The sequence below is a fragment of the Xenopus laevis genome, chromosome 5L (assembly GCF_017654675.1).
Source record: "Xenopus laevis strain J_2021 chromosome 5L, Xenopus_laevis_v10.1, whole genome shotgun sequence".
Taxonomy (NCBI): Eukaryota; Metazoa; Chordata; class Amphibia; order Anura; family Pipidae; genus Xenopus; species Xenopus laevis.
The window spans coordinates 22,093,454-22,119,339 of NC_054379.1; the positions used below are offsets into that span (position 1 = coordinate 22,093,454).

Sequence of the window (25,886 nt, forward strand, 5' to 3'; positions counted from 1 at the left end):
ATAGACACGTACTGGCACGTAGTGACGCACCGCTCTCACATACTTCTTTAGTTTACTGTACTGGCACGTCAGTACGTCTGTTGACACCTTCAGCCCTAAAGAAGTATGTGAAGTGGAACGTACGTGTCTATTGCTAACACCTTCAGCACACAGGCAGCAGTATAAACCAAGTGGCAGATCATTTACATAGTAACATAGTAACATAGTAAGTAAGGTTGAAAAAAGACACGTCCATCAAGTTCAACTTTTTTTTTATTTTTATTAACTACCTATCTGCCAGTTGATCCAGAGGAAGGCAAAAAATCCATCTGAAGCCTCTCCAATTTGCCTCAGAGGGGGAAAAATTCCTTCCTGACTCCAAAATGGCAATCGGACCAGTCCCTGGATCAACTTGGACTATGAGCTATTTCCCATAACCCTGTATTCCCTCACTTGCTAAACACCATCCAACCCCTTCTTAAAGCTATCTAATGTATCAGCCTGTACCACTGATTCAGGGAGACAATTCCACATCTTCCCAGCTCTCACTGTAACAAACCCCTTCCGAATATTTAGGCGGAACCTCTTTTCTTCTAATCGGAATGGGTGACCTTGTGTCAGCTGGAAAGACCTACTGGTAAATAAAGCATTAGAGAGATTATTATATGATCCCCTTATATATTTATACATAGTCATCATATCACCCCTTAAGCGCCTCTTCTCCAGCGTGAACATCCCCAATTTGGCCAGTCTTTCCTCATAGCTAAGATTTTCAATACCTTTTACCAGCTAAGTTGCCCTTCTCTGTACCCTCTCTAATACAATAATGTCCTGTTTGAGTGATGGAGACCAAAACTGTACGGCATATTCTAGATGGGGCCTTACAAGTGCTCTATACAGGGGAAGAATGACCCCCTCCTCCCTTGACTCTATGCCCCTTTTAATACAGCTCAAGACCTTATTTGCCCTTGATGCTGCTGACTGGCATTGCTTGCTACAGCCAAGTTTCACTAATGTGCCAAATATTACTGCTATGAAAAAGGAAAACCTTTTTAAAAATTTGGATTACTGTATTTGGATAAAATAAAGCCTATGGGAGACGGATTTTCCGTAATTCAGAGCTTTTCCGGTTTCCAGATAACGGATCCCTTACCTATATAAGTGGTAGCGCAGCTAGGGTTGCCACCTTTTCTGGAAAAAAATACCGGCCTTCCTATATATTTATCTTTTTTCCCTATTAATAACATTGGGATCAACCATCACTTTTACCGGCCAGGCCGGTAAAATACCGGCCATGTGGCATGCCTAAGTGCGGCAGGGGTTAATACTAATCAGTATTAGTGGCAATGTAGGAGGAAGTGCAGCAGAGGCCATTACTTATTACAGGTATGAGACCCATTATCGCTTAAGGGAAGGCCATCTTCCATAGACTCAATTTTATTCAAATTTTTAAAAATGATGTTCCTTTTTCTCTGTAATAATAAAACAGTACCTTTTACTTGATCCAAACTAAGATATAATTAATCCTTATTGGAGTCAAAACCAGCCTATTGGGTTTTTTTCATGTTTACATGATTTTCTAGTAGACTTAAGGTATGAAGATCCAAATTACAGAAAGATCCGTTAATCTGGAAGATCCCATACCTGTCTTTAATTCTATGCTTTCTGATTAACGGGTTTCCGGATAACTGATCCCATACCTATCTATCTATACTGTATATGTATATATATATATATATATATATATATATATATATATATATATATATATATATATATATATATATATATATATATATATATGTATATATATATATATATAGGTATGGGACCTGTTATCCAGAATGCTCGGGACCTGGGGTTTTCTGGATAAGGGATCTTTCAGTAATTTGGATCCTCATACCTTAAGTGTACTAGAAAATCATGTTAACATTAAATAAACCCAATAAACTGGTTTAGCTTCCAATAAGGATAAATTATATCTTAGTTTGGCTCAAGTACAAGTTACCGTATATACTCGTGTATAAGCCGACCCGTGTATAAGCCGAGGTACCTAATTTACCTAAGAAAACTGGAAAAATGTATTGACTCGTGTATAAGCCTAGGGGCCCCAGTGCAGCACTATTAACTGATTCATTTTGAAAAAAAAAAAATTCCCATGACAGTATCCCTTTAAAGTCAGGGAATGTAAAATGTGAGTTCTAGTGTATAATAGAGAGGGCAGTGTGTTCCTTATTTGCAGAGATGAAAGGCAGGTATTTGCTGCACTAATGAGCTGTGATGTTGTCCTCTCAGATAAACAATCTGTACCTGCACCCACTGAATAACAATGAAAGGTAGGCCTGCTCTTAGTGTGCCTGCTCTTAGTGTACTTCTTTTATTGATCTAGGCCACAGTATGATGAGATCAAGGGAAGCCAGTGATTGCAGGAAGACTAGGGCTCTCATTTGAGGGAAATAAGTATTAGCTCAATGTTGACGCCATTAGGGTAATGTCTGCGGAACAACAGTAGACTATAACCCATGGCAATCGTATGGACATTATTTAGAACACAGCAGCCCTTCCCTCGTCGGAAAAAGTCACACTGAACCCCAACGACGATAAAAGGCAACGCCGGTTTTGAGAATATACCGTACAAACTGATCTCTTAATTTCCTTCCCGGTGCCTTAATATTACGGTACCTTTTTTCTGCTTTTGCTAGGTGCTCCAGCGCTCCTGCTCTTCTGAGCAGCCATGACACCTCTAGCGTCAACCTCCTACGTCACCAGACGCGCTACGTCTTCTCCTGATGCGCTATGGGAGAGGGAGGAGTGTTGGGGCCGCAGAAGGAGCCTCGTATCTGCGGCCGGTGAGGGACTGGCTATGTGCAGGGATTTAGGGCACATATGAGAACTGGGGTTTCACTGGGGAAGGGGGTGTCTCTCTTACCCGCGTATTGACCCGCGTATAAGCCGAGGTAGAGTTTTTCAGCACATTTTGGGTGCTGAAAAACTCGGCTTATACGCGAGTATATACGGTACTTTTTTATTATTACAGAGGAAAGGGAAATCATTTTGAAAAATTTGGATTATTTTATTATAATGGAGTCTACGGGAGAAGGGCATTCCGTAATTTGGAGCTTTCTGGATAACGGGTTACCGGATAACGGATCCCATACCTGTGTGTGTGTGTGTATATATATATATATATATATATATATATATATATATATATATATATATATATATATATATATATATATATATATATAATTTTTTTTTTATTTTATTTTTTTTATTAGAGTTGTGTGTGTGTATATCAGTTAAAGCCCAATATGACTTCAATTAAGACAACTTAAAGCCACCGATAAATGTAGTGGGAAAATGAATTCATACAAGAAGCTTGGAGGCCAGCGAAGGGTTAATTCCTTTGTTGGGCTGATATGTGTATAACAGAAACGCAGGCTGTAAACTCATCTGGAAGCGACAGCGTCCCTGTGTATCACAGACTGTGCCGAGGCAGGGAAATGATTCATTACACCTACAGTCTTTTTATATAAATAACGCAAGAATAGATTTCGGCATGGACAGTAATTTCCATTTCTAAAATTGCACTTTAGTATAGTTTCCTTGTGAAAAATGCCAAGAAATTCTTGGAATACATGAAAGGGACTATATTCTAAACGTAAGCTATAAAAAGTTAAGGAATGACATAAACTGAAAACAGTTTGTAACTGTCCAACCGGCATCTACAAACAAGCTATTTCTTGGCTATAAAAGCCCCGATTTCATATGCAAGGTTTCATTCTATATTTCTGTAGAGAGCCATGAATCACATGTGACCCCTGTTTGTTTCTCTGGTTAAGTGCTAAAGTCATTGTATTCTAAACAGTTTATTCCTTATTTGCTATGGAAACACATGTCCTATTGCCCTGTCTCAGCTTGAACGGCTGTCTCTCTGACACGAACACACCGTTTGTACCAGTAACAGTACATTATAGCTACAGTAAATACAAAAAACGCTTTAGTTTTCTGGTTAACTGGTAGATTAGGAGGGAGATTAAAAATGGGGGGCAACATGAAAGATGGTATAGTCGAAAGCATAGGCCAGGGGTACCCAACCTATTTTACCCATGAACCACATTTAAAGGAGACATATAGGATAAATGAAAAACCCCTAACTTTGTAGGCAATTATAAGTAATAAATGGTGTTGCTTTTACATGGTGCTAAAATTGATATTATCTTTAAAAATAGCCCCTTTATTGCAGCTCCCTATAGATGTTCTCTGGTCCCTGTCTGTGTTTCAAATAAAGGGTGGGCTTGTCCTAACGGTCCCTGCCAGAAGCACAGTAGGAGGGGGACAGCCAATCACAGCCCTGCAGTCACACAAGCACAGACAGGCTTTAGTTCCCTATCAGGTCCTGCTAGCTGCTGATTGGTTCCTGTCCTACAGTGCAGTGAGCTGAGAGCCGCCGGCTCCCCTGCACAGCCTGGGAATTCAGGGGGCAGGAAGTGGAAGGAAAGGACTATTAGTTTTTGCAGAAATATTCAATAAATCAGCCTGAAACACTTCTTTTTTTAAGCACAACTCTTCTATATCTAAATGAGTATAAAGCACTGGAACATTCTTATTTTTTACACAAAATGTCTCCTTTAAATATAAAAAAGTTGGGGAGCAACACAAGCACTAGGGGCTGCCCAATAACAGTGATTAAATATTTGGTAGCCCCTGTTGACGGGCAGACTACAGGTGCCTTCAAAACTTGCCTCCAAGTCAGGAATCCAAAATGGATCGCCTGCTTTGAGGCCACTGGGAGCAACACAAAAGTGGTTGGTGAGCAACATGTTGCCTGTGAGCCTGCAAGTTGTTCTAGCCCTGTGAATATTCTTATGCTCCAATTGGCTGGAGGATGGTATAGCCTTGGGAACTTTCTAATACCCCAGTTGACAGCAGGTTGGTCTGTGATCGTTCTAATGCTGCAATTGGCTACAGTCCTGGGAATATTCTCAAGCTCCAATTGGCTGCAGTATGGTATATCCCTGGGATCTTTCCAACGCCTCAACTGTCTACAGGGCTTTTGCCCTGCGAAGGTTCTAAAAACAGAAGATGGAAGGAGAGACAGAAAGGAAGGAGAGAGATACCTGGAGGTACAGGAAGTGAATATACGTAAGGAAGAGGAAGAAAAGAGGCTGTCACTGTTCCCCTCTGAGACCTAGAAGCATGCCCAAACAGCACATGTAACATTTAACGTTTCAGACATTGAACATGCAGAGTAACTTATCGGAATTGGAAGATGCACTTTAGGCTTCTGTCTAAGGCAGTGATCCCCTAACTGGGGCACTCCATTGGTGCAGTGACAAGGGGGTCTTAGCTTGAAGTAAATTAGGATGAGATTTGGGGATAATGCTTAAATGATCACCTAAATGACTATGAAAACCCAGGTGGGGGAACCCTTACAGCAGTGGTCCCCAACCAGTAGCTCGCGAGCAACATGTTGCTCTCCAACCCCTTGGATGTTGCTCCCAGTGGCCTCAAAGCAGGAGCTTATTTTGGAATTTCTGGCTTGGAGGCAAGTTTTGGTTGCATAAAAACCAGGTATACTGCCAAACGGACCCTCCTTTAGGCTGCCAGTACACCTAGGGGCGACCAAATAGCCAATCACAGCCCTTATTTGGCATCCCCATGGACTTTTTCATGTTTGTGTTGCTCTCCAACTCTTTTTTACATTTAAATGTGGCTCACGAGTAAAAAAGGTTGGGGACCTCTGCCTTACAGTATTTGCTGTCCTACATATTTTTGTTACTAAGGCTAAATGACCAATGCATCACTGTATTCTTATATCTGTAACTGTCCTATGAGTAAAGTAGGAGCCTGAACAAAACTTGCCCTCCAAGAGACAATAAAGTGTAAGGGAGCTGCAGCAAAAAGTGCCTTTATTCACCACCACAACATGTTTAGAGCTGCACAGGCTCTTTTTCAAGTGTAACAAACAACCGATGTGATACAATATTTAAATACCCGAACCCCTCCCACCAAACCTTTGAATGGTTATTAGGCAACTGCTGGAAGGATTTACAGCCTAGTCAACCAAAGTGGACCTGTCACCAAGACATAAAAAACTGTATAATAAAAGTCCTTTCTAAATTAAACATGAAATCCAATTTCTATTTTTTATTAAAGCATTCATAGCTGTAAGCTCATTTAAAAGTCTCAGCTGTCAATCAAATATTGTCTGCCCTTCCTCTATGCCTTAGACGGTGCAGGCAATTACTTTCACTTTCCATTCAGCACTTCCTTTTAATTGTGTAGCCAGGACACGGGGATGGACATCAGGTCCCCCCATTCTGGTGCACAAACAAGATTCTGAGATGATACAAGGCTTGTCTTAATAACAGTGTCCACAAAATGGCTCCTGCCTACGTGCTATAATTGGGACATCCCAGACTGAAGGAAACAAGATTCAAATAATTTATACAGTGTAATTAAATGTAATTTTGCTTGACTAATGTGATAAAATAGGATTTTGATTTATTTTTTTTGGGTGATGGGTCCCCTTTAAGGTGGATGCTGCTTTCCAATACTCTTCACGTGAGGCTATTCTTCTAGCCATGAGGAATTGTCCTTTCGTGATACCTCTTAACACATTATGAAAACTGGAAACATTTAGTAAATTGTTTCTATCATTGGCCTTTCTGTATAGGTCTGAGATCAATTTATCTTTATCCACCAAAAACGTAACATCCAAGAAATTTTGTGACTTAGAGGTTTCGGCAGTTAACTTAATGCCTAGATGCCTATTATTTGCTTCAGAGTCCATTTCATGAAACAAAAAAAACTCGGATTTTCGGGTTAAAAAAAAACCTAGATTTTTTTCGGGGGTTTTGTAAATAAAAAGAAAAAACTATTTTTCAAGATTTATTATACCTCAACCCTGAGAATAGTTCAAATCCGAAAATTCTCCAGCTAAAACCTGTCGAGGTAATGTAGGAAGGAGTCAATGGCAGAGGTCTCATGAACCATTTGTAGATGCGTTCATATGTTCAGTTTTTTTTCTGTGGGTTTTGCTTGAAAACTCAAATAATTTGAGCAATTTTAGTTTTTCCCGCGGAAAACTCGATTAATAAGTTTTTTCCGGTTGTTCACCCCGAATTCACTGATTCGAGTTTTTCCATTTGAGTTTTTTCTTAAATCAGAAAACTTTGAGTCATGAGTTCATTCGAGGTATTAAAATCCTCACAAACCTCTAAAGCGCAACCTTTAATAAATAACTCCCCAAGTATAATGTTAAAATGGTATAGTCTTCATTTGTCACAGGGTTGGGGAACTAATAATAATTAATAATACTTAAAGGGGTGGTACACCTTTTATTTTTAGTAGGTTATAGAATGGCTATTTCTAAACAACTTTTTAGTTGGCCTTAATTCTTTCTTTTTTTTTTATAGTTTTTGAATTATTTGCCTTCTGACACATTCCAGCTTTTAAATGCGGGTCAATGACCCCATGTGAAAAACAAATGCTCTGTGAGGCTACAAATGTATTGTAATTGCTATTAAATTACTCATTTTTCTATTCATATTCCAGTCTCTTATTCAAATCAATGCTTGGTTAATTTGGAGCCTAGCAACCAGATTGTTGAAATTGCAAACTGGAGAGCTGCTGAATGAAAAGCTAAATAACTCAAAAACCACAAATTATAAAAAGTGAAAACAAATTGCAAATCATACTAATCCCCTTTAAGTGAAACTGAAATCATTGGATGTAGTATAATATAGTTTGTAGATGAGTAAAGGAGGTAATTCCCCCAAGTAGAGTTAATTTACATTATATATGCTTTACATACTGACTTCAGCAAGGTTATATAGATGGTGATCTTCAAGGTATTGAACTGGAAATTGTGTGGGTGGCAAAAGCTGGTTTTCACCTTGTGTGCCATTGCCCTTACAGTGGTTTGGAGCCTTATCTGTATCATAAGGTGGACCTTAGGCAAGACCACCAATCTACAGGCTTGTTTTGGGGCTTTTTCTTCTGTTACATCTCCCACTTCAATGTAAAAAAACATTGCCTCTTTCCTCCCCAAATCCATTCCGTTAGCTCTGCTGGAAAAACATCTGGACTTCATTGCCACCGTGAACCAGTTGTTCTTTTCCATACTTATTATTTATTTGTTCTCATTAGTATGAAAGAGAAGTTTATCTGTAAACAAGTCCGGGATGGGCCCTTCCCAATTCCGCTCACAGCTATTCCGACCTCTCGTCAAGCTGTTTGGCCGTAGCTCCTCTCGGCCCTCTCTGACAATTTAGCCAATTGTAATGGAGTAACGTGAAACAGCTCGCCATTCACACTTCCCAACATTCCAAGTATGTGATAAATATCTCCCCTTTCCTTAGTTGGGCTTCTGATGGGAATGTTGTGCCCGGGGGATTGTTGTGGGATAAAAACATAATACAAGGTTTTTTACTAATTATAGCTTGTGAGATGGAATTGCATGTGGATTGGGGCCACACGTGTGGTTTCACTAGGCAAACAAAGTGAGCGGAAAAATTCCACTGGAACGAGCCCATTCACATTAACTTGCAAATGGTCTTTTCTTTTAACAAGGATTAGGAATTTGTATTGAAATGCTGAAATATTGCTGAAATGAAATATTCTGCTCTGTATTCCACTCTGCAAAAGGGTCAGGATGCAGAAAGGTCATTGCTGAACATAGAGCCTGCTATGATCCATATATATAACGATCCCTAATTTATTAGTAATTTGTTTTGGAAAAAAATGCCCTTATTTTACCTTTTAGGGCTCTTACACACGGGCGGTTTTTACTGCGCTCCTGCGTTGTGTTTTCTTCCGTTCAGCCATAGGGGATCGCAGGTGTAGACGCACTCAATTATTGTGAAAGGGGCTGTACTCACACAGATGCATGTAAGCGCCGAACGCAGGTGAAATGCAACATGCTGCATCCCACCTGCGTTTGGCGCTTAAATGCGTCTGTGTGAGTACAGCCCCCTTCACAATAATTTTGTGTCTACTCCTGCGCTTCCCTGCGGCTAAATGGAAGAAAACGCAACGCAGGAGAGCACAGGAAAAACCGCCCGTGTGTAAGAGCCCTAAGAAAAGAATCAATTTACTTAAATTTATAGGCACTTTTTGCACTTACATGGGTGATTGTATCATGAATATCAGTAGGTCATGGCCTGTAATTAAATATAAGCAATTTAAAATAATACTAAAATGTAACTCAGACGTATGATCTGTTTTTTTTGGTTGTCAGGATCAGTGACTCCCTGACAACTAGATTGCATTTTTACCTGCAGGCAGAATAGGAAGTCTAATAATTAAAAAAAAAAAACATACAGAATAAACAATGAAGACCAACTGAAAAGTTGTTTAGTATAGTCCCATCAATAACGATAAGTGAATATATACGTATTTCCTGCCACAAATATTTATAGCAGGTAGGTTGCAATAGGCACAAAGGGCAAATATATAAATAAACATACAATTGCGGCTTGGTTTAAATAGAGAGAGGAGCTAAAGATTACCCCAGAGCACTGTTAAGTATCAGCAGTTTTAGGGCTGAGACACAGGCTCAGATTCAGGGAGATTAGTCATCGAATCTCCTCTTCTCCCGGGTGACAATCTCCCCGAACTGCCTCCCACCGGCTAGAATGTAAATCGGGATGGCTTCGTTTTCCGAAGTTGGCTCACAAGGGAAACTTCTGGTGACCTCGGAAAACAAACCGTTCTGAGTGCTATCCCGTCGGTGATTTCGATTCTAGCCGGTGGGAGGCAGTTCGGGGAGATTAGGCAGTTCGAGAAGAAGAGGCGATTTATCGCAGGGTGCTAAATCTCCCCGAAACTAAGCGTGTTTCTCTGCCCTTAATGAGAATGCCCCCAGCTGAGCTGGATCAGTTAGCAGCAAGACTGGAGTTAGTTGGGCAAGTCATTGGGGCTCATTTATAAACACTGGGCAAATTTGCCCCTATGCAGTATCCCATAGCAACCAATCAGTGATTAGCTTTTTACAGCCAGCTGCAGGTTGAACACTGAAATCAATCGTCTGATTGGTTTCCATGGGTCACTGCCCAGGTGCAAATTTGCCCAGTGTTTATAAATGAGCCCCATTCTGACTTTTGCATTAATCACCATAATAGTGCTACATAGAATAGAAGCATGGATCCTACATTTCTACTGTAATTAAAATAAGAGTTTTTGCTGATGCCGTGTGTTTATGTGCAGCGTTCTTACAGGTTACAATGGCACCGTATTTGCGTACGGGCAGACGGGCAGCGGCAAGACCTTCACCATCACTGGAGGAGCCGAGCGCTACGGTGACAGAGGAATTATCCCTCGGACTCTATCGTACATATTTGAGCAGTTTCAGAAGGTACATGCAGATTTGATATCGATTTATCCATTAGACTTGGAGAAGGTTATTCATTACCTGCTGATCTTTCCCACTTGCTCGGGAGAGGCACATGTTACACTGGGCCGACGCTGGTAGATGTATGTAGGCAAAGGGCATGCTAGGAAGATTTAAAGTGGACCTGTCACCCAGACATAAAAGCTGTATAATAAAAGTCCTTTTAAATTTAAACATGCAATCCAATTTCTATTTTTATTAAAGTATTCATAGCTGTTTTAAGATCATTTAGAAATTGTAGCTGTCACTCAAATATTGTCTACCCCTCCTCTATGCCTTAGGCTTATAGATGGGGCAGACAATCACTTTCACTTTCCATTCAGCACTTACTACATGTCACTGCTCTCCAAACATTCCCTGTCCTCTTCACTATTTAATTGTGTAGCCAGGGCATGGGGATGGACATTGGGTCCCCATTCTAGTGCACAAACAAGATTCTGAGATGATACAAGACTTGTCTCAATAACAGTGTCCACAAAATGGCTCCTGCCTGCTTGTTATAATTATGAATTCCCAGACTGAAATTTCCCAGTTGCCCCAGGTCATGTGACTTGTGCCTGCACTTTAGGAGAGAAATGCTTTCTGGTAGGCTGCTGTTTTTCCTTCTCAATGTAACTGAATGTGTCTCAGTGGGACATGGGTTTTTACTATTGAGTGTTGTTCTTAGATCTACCAGGCAGCTGTTATCTTGTGTTAGGGAGCTGCTATCTGGTTACCTTCCCATTGATCTGTTGTTAGGCTGCTGGGGGGAAAAGGGAGAGGGGTAATATCACTCCAACTTGCAGTACAGCAGTAAAGAGTGATTGAAGTTTAGTAGAGCACAAGTCAGATAGCAGCTCCCTAACACAAGTCACATGACTTGGGGCAGCTGGGAAATTGACAATATGTCTAGCCCCATGTCAGATTTCAAAATTGAATATAAAAAAATCTGTTTGCTCTTTTGAGAAATGGATTTCAGTGCAGAATTCACTATTAACTGATTCATTTTGAAAAATATTTTTTTCAAAATATTCCAAATGTTTTGTGAAAAAATACAAAGTTATCGGGCAGAAAATCCAAAAAAATGATACGATTCAAATGAGATAATTTCTGATTTTGATTAATAACCCCTAAGTGTAATAGGAGCAATACAAGAAGAGATAATATTAACCTTGTTGATGGTCTGCTATGCCAACCTGTGGTCACCATTGCAGATCTAGGAACTGAACTTGCACTTTGTATATAATTCACATACAAATGGAGGGTCACCGGTTGATGACTTCAGGGTTATTGCTGTTTCAGCAGCCTTGAAAGCAGAGCCATACAATCTATTCAGCCATTTTTGGGATTCAGTTGCTTGTGAACATCATTGAAGCCCCCCAAGTTGGAAACCTGTTTTTGCACTTCTTGCTATCAAGGCTCATAAGTAACTTCCTACACCTCTCCCCATACAGGACAGCAGCAAAGTATATACACTTCATGTGTCCTACCTGGAAATCTACAATGAGTGCGGCTATGACCTGCTGGATCCAAGGCACGAAGCTTCTAAACTGGAAGACCTCCCGTAAGTAGCCCATCTGTAGCCATGGCATGTGTTCTCTTTCTTGTGCTAAGGCTTGTATGTTCTATGTATGTAATTCATGTGATTTCTTTGTATGAACACATTTATTTTACAGCGATGTGCAATATTCTAAGTTCTAAAAATACATGTTAATAATAATAATAATAATAATAAGACACGCACTTCATTGCAGGAGATAAGTCTCAGTAACCAGCTACCTGGTAATGTGGCTGTTAAATACGGCATCTCTTTTACCCATGATGATCCATTATTTCATTTTTAAAGCATAGCTGCTGATCAGTGGGTATAAATGCATTGCATTCATACCCACTAGTGTTCAAACAAGGGCCAGATTTGGTGAGGTGAAATGTGTGGGGCCCGACCATTTAGGCCGACATTATTTGAACCATTAACGCCATTTAACTCATTTAAATAAGGAGTCGCGTAGCCGTAGCGGTAATATTTGGGCACATTAGTGAAATGATCTGCCACTTGGTCTATACTGCTGCCTGTGTGCTGAAGGTGTTAGCAATAGACACGTACTGGCACATAGTGACGCACCGCTCTCACATACTGCTTTAGGGCTGAAGGTGCAATAGAAGTAGTGACGTGCCAGTACAGTAAATGCAAGAGCGGCGCGACACTACATGCCAGTACGTGTCTATTACTAACACCTTCAGCACACAGGCAGCAGTATAGACAGTGGCGTAACTAGATATTACTGGGCCCCACCGGAAATTATTTTTACGGCCCCCAAAATTTCTAGAGATTGACCTGTTTCACCAATATTTATTGAAATTGTATATGAATGAGGGCCTCATGGGGCCCCTACACCACCCGGGCCCCTCTGCAGCCGCAGGGTCTGCTTCCTATATAGTTACTCCCCTGAGTATAGACCAAGTGGAAGATCATTTCACTAATGTGCCCAAATATTACTGCTACATTTACGTGTTTCCTGATCGAACTATGCTGGCGGGCCGCATTATTATTAATTTCATGATGGAGCCTGAGGGCCAGTGTAAATTTGATAAAGGGCCGCAATTGGCCTGCGGGCCGCACTTTGGACATGCCTCCACTAGGGTAACAAGAGATGTGCCAGGGTATTTATTAGGGATGCACCGAATCCACTAATTTGGATTCGGCCAAATACCGAATCAAATCCAAATGCTAATTTGCATATGCAAATTAGGAGTGGGAAGGGTAAAACATATTTTACTTCCTTGTTTTGTGACAAAAAAATCACGCGATTTCCCTTCCCGGATTTAGATTCGGTCCCTAAGCTCAGTAAGTGACAGTAGCACAGAGCATGTGCAGTGAATCAGCAGAAAAGAAGATGGGGAGCTACTGGGGCATCTTTGGAGACACAGATCTTTACTGCTAAAGGGCTGTGGTTGCCTTGGGCTGGTACAGAAACTCAAAACATAATGTACAACTTTTCTGCCTATTTCTTTAGTTTAACTTTCCTTGTCCTTTAAGGGCTCTCGTAGGTGTATGAATGCTGGGAGTTGTAGTTGAAAAATGACTAGAGCATTGCGTTTCGAAGACCGATGTTTACGCCAATGCAGGAACAGAGCGTGATACTGAACTGACCCTCAACTTGTGCTCTGAGCCCCCCGCTGTGTAGGAAGGCAGCACAGTGCGTTCTTTTGCAGCAGCTTTCCCAGCTAAGTACAGAGTCTCCTGTATTCGTCTTAGAGGAGCGATGATCTCAGAATGAGGGGGTGTAATTACATTTGTCATATTTCTGAATCAGAACGGCTGCTGCTTCCTGGCATCACGAACAGAGGTAGAGTTAAAATAAGCGTGCAAATGTGCAGGTTCTTTAGGGAACAATTTATGAAGCAAACAGAAAAAGTGCTTTTTGGTACCAGTCAGGTTATGTCCCACTTAGAGAAAACTGTGGTGGATATATTTCTGCCTCACATCAGTTTTACTGTTCCTTTATATACAGTCAAAATCACTTGCTGGTTCATGTATTTTGCCTTCTACTGCTCTCAACTTGCTCTCTATAGTATTACCTGTCACTCTTGAGCAATCTCGCCTGTCAAATTATTTTGCCCAGATCTGGCAAAACTCAGAAGGGAGCCTGAAGCCCGAGCCACAGACTTGTATTCTAATAAATATCATGTACTTGCAAAATGTTATCCTAATTGTAAGGCTGTTGAATCATATGGGAACTAGTGATGTGTGGTTCGGGATTTCCCCGGCCCTAACCCACCCTCCCTTAGCCTGCGCCCGCCCGTATCTGACTTCCGTGTTGCTTTTATAGACCCTCTCCACCCCGCGGATGGCATCACAAAAGGGGCGGGGCGAGCAGGCGCAGTGTAGAGTCCTGCAGCGGGTCGGGTTGCGGGCAAAAATTTTGGGAGCGGATATAGACGTGGGTATAAACACGGGTCAGCTGTTTTCCGGGTTTGTGGTCCGCGGGTCCGGTCGTGGGTCTTCTCAATATCGAGTTGCACTCCTTTTTCACGCCTACTTCCAATGATGTCACTTCTGGTTTACAATGACAGCACTTCCTGTTTCTTGATGGTCAGCTAGTCGCGGATCAGGTTGCGGATAAGGTACTTGCGGGTCGGGTAGCGGGTCCAAGCAGGTAAGTATGCGGGTCCGGGTGCGAGTTGCAGGTCTTAGGTCGGGTTTAACAAATTGGTCCCGCGCAGGACGAAAAAACAAAATAATACCAATTTTTTTGGATTTTCCTCATGAAAATTATTATTGCATGAAACCCAGCATATATCAATTATATCAAGATATTTTCAGGACTTCTCCCATTGACTTATATGCATTATATGGGGTATAATAAATCCCGAAAAATTTGTAGGTTTGTTTCCCCACTAATAATTCGAATTTTATAGTAAAAAAACACAAATTTTTGGTTGTTGGCATTCTTAAGCAACTTATAGGAAGTTTTTTGTGCATTTTTACATTTTTAATATTTATTTTGGGTGTCCAAAAAAATGACAGTTAATGTTCCGGTCAGGACGGGTGCAGGATAGGGCTGTCACCCAGCACCTATAGATTACAGTACATCACAGCTGGCCTAGCCCTGCACCTGTTGGTACTCTGCATGGCCTCTGTACAGTTTAACAACACTGTATAAACAAACTGTAGTTCAGCAACATCTGGAGGCCACAGGTTGCTCGACCCTGTTACAGAGCGTTTATTCACACAATCCATAGGGTTTCAGTTAAGTTACAGTTTTTGGTCACCAGAAATCCATGGGTTCGCCAGCTGGAAGCGAAACCCTAATTTATTTAAGCTAAATGTCAGATTTAATTGGTGATTTTAGTCTGGCCTTAGCCTTTCCACATGTGTAGAAAACCACAAAGTATAGCATGCTCTAGATATGCTGCAAAGGGGGAATCCATAAGTTACCCAGGCAGCCTGCAAGCAAATACTCCGCCTGTCTCAGGTGATCTCCCTCTAGTGGATATTTGGTCACAAGTGGGGATGTGGGTGCCGGTAATGTCTTCGCTAATAAAGGCATTACATTTATTCCATTGTTGTATAAAAAGCAACATATCAAATAACGAAATATTGAAAGATGTTTAAAACTACAATTGAAAAGGAAAACTCTCTTAAAAAGATACTGACACTAGAAATTAAACCATTGTTACATCTATCATAGAATTGGCTTTATTTGCTACTTATAATTTGGCCATAAAGTATTTTTGCTCAAAGCTTTTGCATTATTCATCTGACTCCCGTGCCTGCCATATTTGTGCGACAGTCAGGTTGGCAAAAGAGTCAGGTTTAGGAAAAATTATTTACAAAAACAGACCTCTCAGCAAAAAATTATCACCATGACCTATAGGTAACTTTTAATGTACATTCATATTTTGAAAAGGAGTTTTTTAGCGTCAGTATTCCTTTAAAGGAGAAGGAAAGCTTCAGAGGCATTTTATTGCCAATAGATTAGCTGCAATAGTGCAAGCTAGAATGCTATATTTATTCTGTAGACTGTTTTACCATACCTGAGTAAAAAGCTCTAGAAACTCTCTGTTTGTTTAGGATAGCAGCTGCAGTATTAACATGGTGTGACATCACTTCCTGCCTGAGTCTCTCCCTGCTCTGGGCTCAGATTACAGTAGAGAAGGGAGGGGGGTGGGGAAGAGGAGCAAACTGAGCATGCTCTTGCCCAGGGCAATGAGGTTTAAGCTGAAAGCAGGAAGTCTGATACAGAAGCCCATGTGTACACAATAGAAGGAAAGAAATGCAGTGTTTCTTTTGACAGGGGACTCAGAGCAGCACTACTTTGGGGGTTTACTGGTATATTTAGATGGACCTTTCTGATAAGGCTTACTTAGTTTTAACCTTTCCTTCTCCTTTAACGATAGCTACGTATACAAATCTTTGTGGACTTTAGGTTTCCTGACACATACCGGTAAGTCTAATTTATTATAATAATAACTGGTGAATTGAATTTTCACAAAAGTTACAATTTTATCACATACCCTGCAAATTGACCTTTTTCTTATCTGTAAGTAACAACAATGGGGTAAAGGGGGGTTTGTTTATACAGAGCTCATTAGCTTGTCTAAAATCTGAAAGAAGAACAGTAATCTGCTACTGCTACTGGATAGATATACAGGTATGAGATCCGCTGTCGGAAAGCCATTTTCCAGAAAGCTCCAAATTATGGAATGCTCGTCTTCCATAGACTCCATTTTATCAAAATAATCCAAATTTCTTTTTCTGTAATAATAAAACAGTGCCTTGTACTTAGGGATGCACCAAAACACTATTTTGGATTCGGCCAAATCCCTGAATCCTTCGTGAAAAATTCGGCCAAATACTGAACCAAATCCTAATTTGCTTATGCAAATCAGGGGTGGGAAGGGGAAAACACTTTTTACTTCCTTGTTTTGTGACAAAAAAGTCACGCGATTTCCCTTCCCGTCCCTAATTTGCATATGCAAATTCGGATTTGGTTCGGCCGGGGAGAAGGATCCTGGATTCGGTGCATCCCTACTTGATCCAAACTAAGATATAATTAATCCTTATTTGAAGCAAAACAGCCTTTTGCGTTGACTTAATGTTTACATGATTTTCTAGTAGACTAAGGTATGAAGATCTAAATTATGGAAAGATCCGTTATCCGGAAAACCCCACGTCCCGAGCATTCTGGATAACAGGTCCCATACCTGTATATAGATGTCTGTTTACCATGCTCCACCCATTAATGTGTATGGTAATGTTAACTTCAACTTTGTGACTGATGCTTAAACATTATCCCAAAGAATTTGTTGATATCAGTCAAAAGCACTTTGTTCCAAAATTACTGTGGCTTGTCTAAATGAGCTTTTGCATACAACAAGCGACTGTCACGGTCGGCACCAGAACAAACACCAGGCACCCTGGTCTCGGCTCGTGCTTCACCAGTAGTGTGACCGCCTTTGGACCTCGGGAGGAGCCCACGGCTTACTTGGATGCCACCTGGACTTAAACGAGAGGTGCAAGATGAGGGTTCTGGATAGCCAGAGGGGCACGACTGTAGATAGAGTCTTTAAGGCCAAAGGTCACGGTACAAGCAGGAATAGGCGAATTTATGGTCAGACAGGCAGGATCGAGGCAGGTAGATAGCAGGATCGTCAGGCAGGCAAGGGTCAAAACCGGGTAATCAATCAGATGGGGTGAGGCAGAATCGGAATCAAACAACAGGCAGGAGTCAAACCAGGAAGTCAATCAGGAGGGACAGACGGAATCAGAGTCGGTTTCAGGCAAGGGTCAGGTTACGGAGGTCAGAGAAGTCAAAAGCCAGGCCGGGTCAAAACACAGAAGTTCAAAACAGAATTCAGGCAAACAGGTACTAGCACAAGGCTTAGGAACCACCAGGAAACTAATCCTATGACGGGCAAGGAATAAAGTGTAATGGGCCTTTAAATACCCATAAGGCCTCGCGCCATTGCGCGCTGACGTCAAGCGTCAGCGCGCCTAAGCCTTTAAAAGGAACATAGGCGCGCGCGCCCTTAACAGAACGGCGCATCAAGGGGAAGACCGGCGTGGCGGGCGTCCCCCCCGAGAGCGCGGCGGGCGTCCCCGCGGGCCCGCTAGACCACCAGGGTAAGTTACTATTACAGCGACTTTGTTTGTGGCGTGAGTGCAGAAAGGGCTTCTTTCTCATCACCCTGCCATACAGATGTTCTTTGTGCAAATTGTGCTGAATTGTAGAACGATGTTCAGATACACCATCTGCAGCAAGATGTTCTTGCAGGTCTTTGGAAGTGATCTTTGGGTTGTCTGTAACAATTCTCGCAGTCCTCCACATATGCCGCTCCTGTATCCTGTAATACAGCAACTTTGCCTGTGGCCTTCTATTTCCAGATTACATTCCTTACAGTTGAAACTGACAGTTTAAACCTCTAAGACAACTTTTTGTAGCCTTCCCCGCCTAAACCATGATACTGAAAAATCTTTGTTTTCAGATTTTTTGAGAGTTGCATTGAGGATCCCATACTGTCACTCTTCAGAGGAGAGTCAAACAGAAGCACAACTTGCAATTAGCCACCTTAAATACATTTTCTCATGATTGGACACCCCTGCCTATGAAGTTCAAGTCTTAACAAGCTAATCCAATCAATTTGGTGTTGCCAGTAATCAGTATTGAGCAGTTACATGCATTCAAATTAGCAAAATTACAAGTGTAGCCAGTTTTTTTCATTTAATTTCATACAACTGAATACTGCTTCACTAAAAATCTTTTTTCAGAAAACACCCCAGTACTCAGATGTTCTTGGGAAATGAAAGACATACCACTGTTTTTTGTTGAAAATTTAGTAAATTATTATGCAGGCTGAGATACTGTATATTTCTAACTTGAAATTTGATTTGAGGAAAAGCACAGAATGCTGACCATGTTATAGTAGAGAGGACACCGTTTTCTGCCTTGGTATAACTGGACTGACTGCAGGCTTAGAATAGTGACTCCCATGAAAAGAGATAGCAAATTAGTATGACGTCAACTCAAACAAAGTAGAGGTTATAAAATATCCACAAGCATTTTAATGGAATGTGAGCAGTATTCTGTTACTGACGAGTGTGCCGAGAGTGCAGGAAATTACAGACAGAGACAGCAGCTCTGTATTTATCAGCGCTTTCTTTAGACCTTTTTTCGTCCGTCTGACACTTGCTATTTTGAGGCACCAGACGTTCGCACTTACCAGTCAATAAATTATCAGAAAATTGTTGAAATTTGTACTCTTGTGACTGATATAAATGTACTTCCTCTTTATTAGATATTGAGAATTATTCCATTGTTGAGTTCTTATAAGTTCTTATAGAAGCACAGCACTCTTTCCTTTGCAACTTTTATAAGTTGCAGAATCCACTTCCCTTCTAGGTGATACGTATACCGTCCATAATGGCAATCTTTGTTCTAGTACCCATCTCTCAGTTCCATGGTTGGTCCAGTTGGCTTGAAAGTGCTCTTCTCTGTGTGTGGCGTAATTGCATAGGTACATCAGAAGAAGCTTGGTAGTACCCACAGTAACTAAGCCCAAGCAGACCAATTGAAGATAACTAGGACAGTGAAGTATCTAGTATAGGTAATTCTAATATAGTGCAATTAATCAGCACTCACCCAGACTTTTGAATCTCTCAAATAGCAGGTGCACATGCAAAGTTTTCCACTTCAACTGGATCAAGCATTTAGGTAGTGAAGTCACAGCACCATCCAATTTTTATAATTTTAAAAATCTTTTATTGGAATCCTGGCTCAGCTTCTCAGACAAAAGTAACAACAACATTTCAGGCCTGCATGGCCTTTACTCAAGTTGGGAACTTGAGATATTTTTGATATTTAAAGGGCATGTAAAGTATAAAATAAGGCTAGAAATGCTGTAATTTGTATACTAAAAATAAACATCATCTTACTGCACCACAAGCCTAATCAAACAAATAATTTATGCTTTCAAAGTTGGCTACAGGGGGTCACCATCTTGTAACTTTGTTAAACATATTTGCAAGACTAAGACTGTGCACATGCTCAGTGTGGTCTGGGCTGCTTAGGGATCGTCATAAACAAAGCTGCTTGAGTTCTGCATGGCTGGGAAGTAAGGCAGGGGCTCCCCCTGCTGTTCATAAGTATGATTGTTTCACTGCAGAGCAGTTAGGGACCATCTGACAATTCCTATCCACAGCAGTAAATGAAGGGAGTATTTCACTGCATACAGTCAGGTTTCTTATAAAAACGGTACATATTTTTTAATTAAAGTATATTGGAGATAGGTTTCTTTTTCATTAAAGAAAGTAAAAATGGGATTTTATTTTTTCGACTTTACATGCCCTTTAAGTTTGTTGAAAAAAAAACACCATTTCTAAGGAAGGTGCACTGTTTATCATCAATATATTGAATACAGTGTTTTTTTTTTTTAATTTATGTGCATTGATGTGTCTTTTTCCTTATTTATGCATCGCACTATTTGTCTGTTAACTTCAACCCAGTAGTTAAAAGTCGCAATTTTTGGGCAGCAGTTATTTTACGAGTTTGGTTCTGCTCCCCTGCCCCTAATAGAACTTTTGAATTAAGAAGAAAACTCAACATATCCGTTTTTTTGAGGCTGTAGACATATTCCTCCAATCAGAACCAACCTTAGCTGATATACCATTCCCTGGACCAACTTAAGATGGTATCCAGCTGATGAAAGCTAGCTAATATTCCCTCTTCTGAGTCCACCCTAATTCATATCACCTTCTCTGGACCAACCCTAGCTTACTTTAAAACCCCTCCTCTTGACCCAACCATAACTATTATCTCCTGGTGTGAACCAACCTTAGTTTAAATCCCCTTCTCTGGGCTGGCCAACTCTAGTTGATATCCTATCAAGGCTTGCTTATATATCCTGGTTGGAACCATCCCTAGCTGATATGTCCTGCTCTCTGAACATACTTTAGTTCATTTCCCCTGTTCTGGACTAACCCTAGCTTATATCCCTTGCTCTGGACCAAGGCAAATAAGCTAGTGATATAAGCTTTAGTGATATATCTCTTCTCTAGACAAACCATAGCTGATATCCCCTAGCTTTGGATCAAGTTTAGCTGATAGCCCCTAGCCTACCCTAGCTCTTGACCTGAGTATACCTTACAGCGTTCCCCTAATCTGTTCCAACCCTATCTTATATCCCATCCTCTGGGCCAGCCCTATATGGTATCCCCTGCTCTGGAACAATCCTAGCTAAAGTCACAATTTTTGGGCAGCAGTTATTTTCCGCTTTTGGTTCTGCTCTGAAGCAATCTTAGCTAATATCCCATTCTCTGAACTGACTGTAGCTAATATCCCCGGCTCTGCACCAACCATAGTTTATACCCCCTGCACTGGGTCAGCGCTATGTGATATCCTCTGCTCCAGACCAACTCTAGCCGTTAGACACTTGCTATTTTGAGGCACCAGACGTTCGCACTTACCAGTCAATAAATTATCAGAAAATTGTTGAAATTTGTACTCTTGTGACTGATAAAAATGTACTTCCTCTTTATTAGATATTGAGAATTATTCCATTGTTGAGTTCTTATAAGTTCTTATAGAAGCACAGCACTCTTTCCTTTGCAACTTTTATAAGTTGCAGAATCCACTTCCCTTCTAGGTGATACGTATACCGTCCATAATGGCAATCTTTGTTCTAGTACCCATCTCTCAGTTCCATGGTTGGTCCAGTTGGCTTGAAAGTGCTCTTCTCTGTGTGTGGCGTAATTGCATAGGTACATCAGAAGAAGCTTGGTAGTACCCACAGTAACTAAGCCCAAGCAGACCAATTGAAGATAACTAGGAAAGTGAAGTATCTAGTATAGGTAATTCTAATATAGTGCAATTAATCAGCACTCACCCAGACTTTTGAATCTCTCAAATAGCAGGTGCACATGCAAAGTTGTCCACTTCAACTGGATCAAGCATTTAGGTAGTGAAGTCACAGCACCATCCAATTTTTATAATTTTAAAAATCTTTTATTGGAATCCTGGCTCAGCTTCTCAGACAAAAGTAAGAACAACATTTCAGGCCTGCATGGCCTTTACTCAAGTTGGGAACTTGAGATATTTTTTGATATTTAAAGGGCATGTAAAGTATAAAATAAGGCTAGAAATGCTGTAATTTGTATACTAAATATAAACATCATCTTACTGCACCACAAGCCTAATCAAACAAATAATTTATGCTTTCAAAGTTGGCTACAAGGGGTCACCATCTTGTAACTTTGTTAAACATATTTCCAAGACTAAGACTGTGCACATGCTCAGTGTGGTCTGGGCTGCTTAGGGATCGTCATAAACAAAGCTGCTTGATATATACCCCCTGCACTGGGTCAGCGCTATGTGATATCCTCTGCTCCAGACCAACTCTAGCCATTTCTAAAGGGAATCAGGGATTCAACTGAAGTCTGCTCAAAGGCAATGTTGATCAATGGTGTCCAACCCCCATTAAAATTACCAACAGAACAGGACTGAATAAACATATTTCCTTAGGGTACTAAAACTGTTATTATACTTATTAGAATTGAGGTGCACTTGTTATACCTTGAATATGAAAATACAATTCTACTCCAAGCAAAGGTGTCTCGGCATGAGCCCCACAGTCCCACCCATCTCCACATTTAATCCCAGTCTGGGACATGCCACGTGCCCTAATCCCACAATAACCAGACTTCTCATTGCAGCAGGCTTATAAAAACCAAATTCTCCTTCAATGAGCTTTTCCTGTAAGCTTTAAAGGGGAGCTTTGGTCTATATAAACTACGGCTGCTTATTCTTTAACCACTCGATAACAACTCAAAATAAAGAAAAAACAGAAGAGAAACCTTTGAAAAAAATACCAGTTTAAATAGTAGTGAGGAAAGCATATATATAAAGACATAAAAGCCCGGCTGGCAGATGGTTACTGGGTGAAACCATAAAGCAGGCAGCCCTTATGCTGGTGGGAACAAGTCAGAGGAATGGGAGTCACCCTACTGGAACAGGTCCTTCCGTGGCTTCTTTGGTGGTAAAGCATAAACTCCCAACCGCAGGAAAATATAAATATCCACCTTATTGCAGCAAATTGTTAGTTCTGCCTTTCTGCTGGTCATGTAATTGTTTTTTTTAGAAATCTGATACTGTCATGGTCACTGTGGTATAGTGAAAGTGGCTATGTAATGGCCACACATTTCATATATATTTATATTTATAATCATGCTTTCCATTTTATATCAGAAAGTGGAGATGACTATATATAAACATAAATCTATAAGACGCCTGCCTTCAGGTTAATTATTATTATTATCCCTTTCTTTATATGGCACTGACAAATTCCACAGTGGTTATGCATTATTTCCATTAGTCCCTCCCCTGTCCACTATGGACCTCTCTAAGGTCCCTATCACATTCCCAGCAGACCCTGCCCCAATGAGCTTACAATCCAAGGGGCAGATCACATTTCCATCAGTCCCTGTCCAAATGGAACTTATAGTATACAATCCCTTACAAATTCCCATCATCCATTTCCCCATGAAGGCTATGAAATGCCATAGATAGCCACTATTTATTGGACTGGTGAGGACCTCTGTGTACGTGAAATTCCAGGGCCAATTTTGAACCCAGTCCAGACCTGCCAGTGGAGCTTACAATCTAAGGTCCCTATCACATTCTCATCAGTCTCTGTCACTGGAAAACTTAAAATCTAAAGTCCCTATAACATTCATACACACAGTAGGGCCAACTGTATTAAACCAGGAAACCAGTTTACTTGTCTGAATGCATTTGGAGTGTGGAAGGCAACCAGAGTACCCAAAGGAAATCCATGCAGACATGGGGAAAACATTCAAATGTTCCCAGGTTGCAGTTAAACTCAGTACCCCTGTGCCACCGTGCTGTCCATTTTCTTTTAGTGCAAAATGTGTTGGTTCTCTGTGGTTTTCTTCTGTTTATGAAGCTATGATTTATTATAAAACTACTTTGGTTTTGTGTAACGATGGTGTTCCATTGTAAGTCAGAAATGTGATCCTGACTGCTCTCATTTTTGTACTGCTAAATTAATGCTGTGCTTGTGCTTAGGAAAGTGACCATCATGGAAGATCCTGATCAAAACATCCACTTAAAGAACCTTTCCCTTCAGCAAGCAAGCAATGAGGAAGAGGCGCTAAATCTTCTCTTTCTGGGCGACACAAACAGGATGATTGCGGAGGTGAGGGGGCTTTGGGCACGTCTAAGCTGTAACATTGGATTATTATTGCCCCCCTGTTCAGGCTAAAAGCTTGAAATGAAGCCCACTATGGCCCCATTTAATGGAGTCTGGAGCTAAGGGGAAGTAGGTAGGTTGTTGGCAGTAACTGTCTGATGTTAGTAAAGGAAATTAGGTTCATATATTCTCTGTTAGCGACACCTTTCTGCATTTCAAAAACATTAATTATGGCAAGAGGAAAGTGTGTTATTGTGTTGTGATTAACAGTATTCGTGTGGAGCTGCGATTTAATGGCACCGGTAGTGCAGTATGAGTGCTTTAAAGGGATATCGGAACATTTTGGTGTCCTGGAGTTTGTCTAAACCCCAGATATGAGCAATGCCTTCCTTCTCTATTCATGTGCTACACCGCACTACAATATGTTGGTGATGTTACAACTATTTGCTGTTTTCCTTGTTTTTCCTTTGGCACACATTACCCAATTTCCTTTTAACGTGGCAAAACAGAAACTCGCTCATGTCTGAGGTTATTGTTTAGCTTGAGCTGAAAAACCTCGGCCAATTAAATCCAGCGATAAATTCCGATGACCTGCCATCTTTTCCATGTCCGAGAACATAAGGAGAGCAGAAGTGCATATCTCTCGAGTGAGACTTTTTTTCTCTATATCATCCACACTTTACAGTCAGGCACCAGCAGGCACATTTGATTGGTTCCTTGTGATATCATTATGTACAAGCAATAATCTGCATATATGATCCCAGGGAGTCTCCCCGTCTGGCCAGGCAGTGTATGGGGGCCACATGTAGGCACATAAAAAAAGATCAGAGTCTACATAATGCTGTTGTGGCATTGTTATGGCTTCTTTCAAACATTCAAGTCCCATTTGAAGTGGTTCCACTCAGACCCTTCCTGTTTTCCTAATAATGAACATATGCAAGACTGTTGCTTTCAAAACTCGCTCCAACATGTTCTTGCTTGGAGTCTTTTTGCCAATATTCCCCTTAAAAACAATATTCTTAAAGAGAAATGAGATTTAAAGTTTGTGCTTTTTCAAGGACACTTCTTGTTTAAAGGTGCACCCTGAGTAGTTACAACTCAGGGTGGACCTTTGTTCTATCTGGCTTTTCTTGCAGTGGGAATCTTGCAGTGGGTATGTCATAGCCAAATGTATCTGATGTGAAGGCGCTGTTTGAATGTGAGCAATCTTCATTCATTAGTTTAAGATAGCTGTCCTTTAGCAGTGTTGCAGTAGGAAGCCATCCTCCGTATACAGTATATTATGCTTCCTTTGGTATAATGGGTAAGGTTTGCAACTATGCTGCATTTAGAAGACAGTGCCATCTTTACACACTGAGAGGTACCCATTCTGAGTTTCTGAATAATAAGGTTAGTTGTTGGATAAAGAATGAGTCACAACAAGGCTATGCTTTTTAGGAAAACCAAGAGCATGACTGAGCATCATTAAAAAAGTAAAAGAAAACAAAAGTTATTGACCAGAATTAGCATCAAGATGTGCTTGTCGAAAGTCATGGATATTAGAAGAAGGATCCCATGAGCTCTCTTCATTACTGTGGCCTTTCCACTTAATTAGGTACTGAAGTTGTCTTCCTTGTGTCTTAGATGTCAAAAACTTCAAATTTGAAATGGGTGGAAGAGCATATCCATGAAAGTAGGTTTGAACCACTGGTATAAGCAAGTCTGCATATAACAGTCAGTGAAAAAATCAGGTATCTGCAAGCTTCAATTGAAAGTTACTGGATTTACTTGCCCCAAACAATGATTTACTCATTTTTTCCTAGAGTTTTCAAGTTTAAAATTT

General features: G+C 40.8%; 1 protein-coding gene across 2 annotated transcripts in view; it reads left to right on the plus strand.

Moving 5' to 3' along the window:
* Window positions 1–25,886, plus strand: part of LOC108716514 (kinesin-like protein KIF6) — a 142,251-nt gene that overhangs the window by 27,716 nt on the left and 88,649 nt on the right. For both annotated transcript variants that reach the window (XM_018262701.2, XM_018262702.2), the window contains exons 4-6: window positions 10,195–10,342; window positions 11,812–11,921; window positions 23,941–24,070. In XM_018262701.2, coding sequence (XP_018118190.1) covers window positions 10,195–10,342; window positions 11,812–11,921; window positions 23,941–24,070 — 388 coding nt within the window. The remainder of the gene's footprint in view (window positions 1–10,194; window positions 10,343–11,811; window positions 11,922–23,940; window positions 24,071–25,886) is intronic.